Here is a 2577-nt window from a genome sequence, read left to right on the forward strand (position 1 = left end):
TAATTAAAGGGAAATCAGTGTAACGTTATATATTTGTCAATGTAGGCTATTTGTTTTAGACATGGAGCACCTCAGGGCTCTATTCTAGATCCACTATTGTTCTCTAAACACTGCCTTCAGTACAAACAAATCAGTAAGTTTTCTAAAAGCTTCCTGCTGCTGTAAGAAACTGATCTTCAAAAACCCCTGAGGTCCAAAAACTGGTCCACAATATGACAAATGCTACGTTCTCTGCTGTGAGTAGAAGGCTTATTACAATTATTATGTGCTTTAAAGAAATACACATATCCACAGATTTATAAAATTAATGAAACAACAAGTGTACAACAAAGAACCAGTCGGACTCAGAGTTATGCTTCTCTATACGGTGATCAAAACACCAAAAAGTTTATTGCAAATAAAATAGATACAGTCCCGGCCGCGAGGCGACCTCCTGAACGTACGCAACCAGAGAGAAAGAAAACTAAAAAACATGTCAGGTACGTTTCTATTTAAAATGATGAGGGGCTGCTGAACGTCACTGAGCTGAATATGAGAATGGTATTTCTATTTTTTTTTATTTTTTTTTACATCAAAATACAAAACTGTGCATCATTCATTAAAGCATCAACATCGATGAAATCCAGGAAACAACATGAGGCTGAATACGTCCAGTCAGAGCCGCGTTTTCCTTTTCAAACATCCAAAAACTCAAAGATCTTTTCTGCAGGGAGATGATCCACACCTATGTGAACACTCAACAGGCAAGACTTCAAATCCAACAGAAATTAATTCAAATAATTTTATCCTAATCTCAAAGAAGTGAAGAAAATGTCTGAAATGCCCAAGACACCCGAGCCCTTCCAGAGAGGGGGTGTGGTCACAGCTCATTTACATATTTAAAGGTACAGACACAGAAACAGCCTGTTCTGAGCAGGGCTGAAATAGAGGGGTTTATAGACATGATCAAATACAGGATCAGAGTGTTTGGAGGAGCTCTAACCCTAACCCCTGGTTGAAGAGGAGGAGGATATGTGACCTTTAAAGTGTCTGAATGGATCTTTGTCTCGATTAAGGCTTTTTTAAAGAAAAGGTAAAAACTAAAAGTGGATCAGTACTTTGTTAAATATTTGTTGATGTAAGTTCTTGATTTTTATCATCTTTAATCTGAAGCTTTGACTCTTTGGTCTGTCGTCTGGTTTATCAGAGTCAGAAACCTCAGATCGGATCCGTCAGAGGACGCCTTCTCCTCGGCTCCTTCTCACACTTTATTGGATGAGGAGACCACATGGCCCCGCCCCTTGCTGACCTTCAACCAATAAGATCTGAGAACGAAGACTCTAAATATTCTCCCTTTACTCCTCTCACAGGCCAGAAGATTAAGACTGAAACAAAGTGCCGAGGTGTAGACAACCCGGACAGGTGAACTCTCACCTGTCCTTTTTGTTGATCAGGTGAACTCTCACCTGTCCTGTTTGTTGATCAGGTGAACTCTCACCTGTCCTGTTTGTTGATCAGGTGAACTCTCACCTGTCCTGTTTGTTGATCAGGTGAACTCTCACCTGTCCTGTTTGTTGATCAGAACCAGGACTGAGAGAGAGGAGCTGAACATGTGGTCCCTTTGTTTTTCTTTTTACTTTGATTATCCACTAAGACTCCCTGCTCTAAAACACACCTGTGTCACCTTTCAGGTAAAACAGTAGTGATTGTATATCAGGTGTGTTTCCCTCGTGCAGTCACATGACGTCAGACAGGTGAACACAGAACCGCTCCGACGGATGAACAATGATCTGGTTTTCCATCTTAAAGTTCTGGACAAAAATAAAACTGAAGAAAAAACAAACAAAAACTGCTGATGTGAGAAAGCAGAAGGCAGAGTGAGCGAGCGAGTCGGCGCCAAATAAGAGACAGAAAACCACGAGGCGGGGGGCGGGGTTTAAATGAAGAGAATCGTCGTGGTCCTTAGTTCAGAAATAAAAAGCAGAAAGAAGCGCTTATTTAACTCTTTAAAGACTCAACACGGTTTCCTGGTCAATCTGAGTCGGCGAGCTGCGAACACACGAGACGATCAGACGTGGCGTTTGTTTTTCAGACTGAAACGACGTGAACCGTTTGTGTGTGCGAGCAGTTTGGAGACGGAGAGAGGGATCGTGGCCGGCACAGAGTCTGCATCGAAACAATCTTTAAATCAGAAACACCACCACAGCAGCCGTTACCATGGAGACCAGCGGCCGTTTCCATGGCGATTGGAGACAAACACGTTTTGGCTACATGAGCCCCGCTTCCCCCAGCGACAAACAGGAAGCTGGAGAGGCGGGAGAGGGCGGGGCTTCAGTGAAATGTGGTGGCAGCAGGCTGGATGAGAAGTGTTTGAAGGGGGGGGGGGGGGGGGGGGGGGCAGCGACAGATGCTATTGGTCCTTTTTCTCTGATTCTGATGATTCCTCTTTAGACCCCTCCTCCTCGGGCGGAGTCTCCTCGTACCTGCAGATGAAGAGAAAGAAACAGGAAGTGAATCAGCAGATCTTGATGACATCACGAGTCACTGTAAAACTTAAAGTGGATCCCTCTCGCTCGCCCGATGTTACCGCACGTTTCA

At 43.8% G+C, this 2577-nt stretch overlaps 1 protein-coding gene and 2 long non-coding RNA genes across 5 annotated transcripts in view; 1 reads left to right on the forward strand and 2 right to left on the reverse strand.

The window, feature by feature from the left end:
* Window positions 1-350: 350 nt before the first annotated feature.
* The window catches only part of LOC132960631 (uncharacterized), a 39523-nt gene continuing 37296 nt past the window's right edge, over window positions 351-2577 (reverse strand). Inside the window, exon 2 of the long non-coding RNA XR_009667415.1 lies at window positions 351-865. This is a non-coding gene — a long non-coding RNA (uncharacterized LOC132960631). The remainder of the gene's footprint in view (window positions 866-2577) is intronic.
* On the forward strand, window positions 925-1829 carry LOC132960630 (uncharacterized). Its single transcript, XR_009667414.1, has 2 exons — window positions 925-1401; window positions 1530-1829. It is a non-coding gene; the product is annotated as an uncharacterized LOC132960630 (long non-coding RNA).
* Window positions 1774-2577, reverse strand: part of hm13 (histocompatibility (minor) 13) — a 16142-nt gene continuing 15338 nt past the window's right edge. For all 3 annotated transcript variants that reach the window (XM_061033231.1, XM_061033232.1, XM_061033233.1), the window contains one exon: window positions 1774-2462. In XM_061033231.1, coding sequence (XP_060889214.1) covers window positions 2390-2462 — 73 coding nt within the window. In that variant the 3' untranslated portion in view covers window positions 1774-2389. The remainder of the gene's footprint in view (window positions 2463-2577) is intronic.

The sequence above is a fragment of the Labrus mixtus genome, unplaced genomic scaffold, assembly GCF_963584025.1.
Source record: "Labrus mixtus unplaced genomic scaffold, fLabMix1.1 SCAFFOLD_90, whole genome shotgun sequence".
NCBI lineage: Eukaryota > Metazoa > Chordata > Actinopteri > Labriformes > Labridae > Labrus > Labrus mixtus.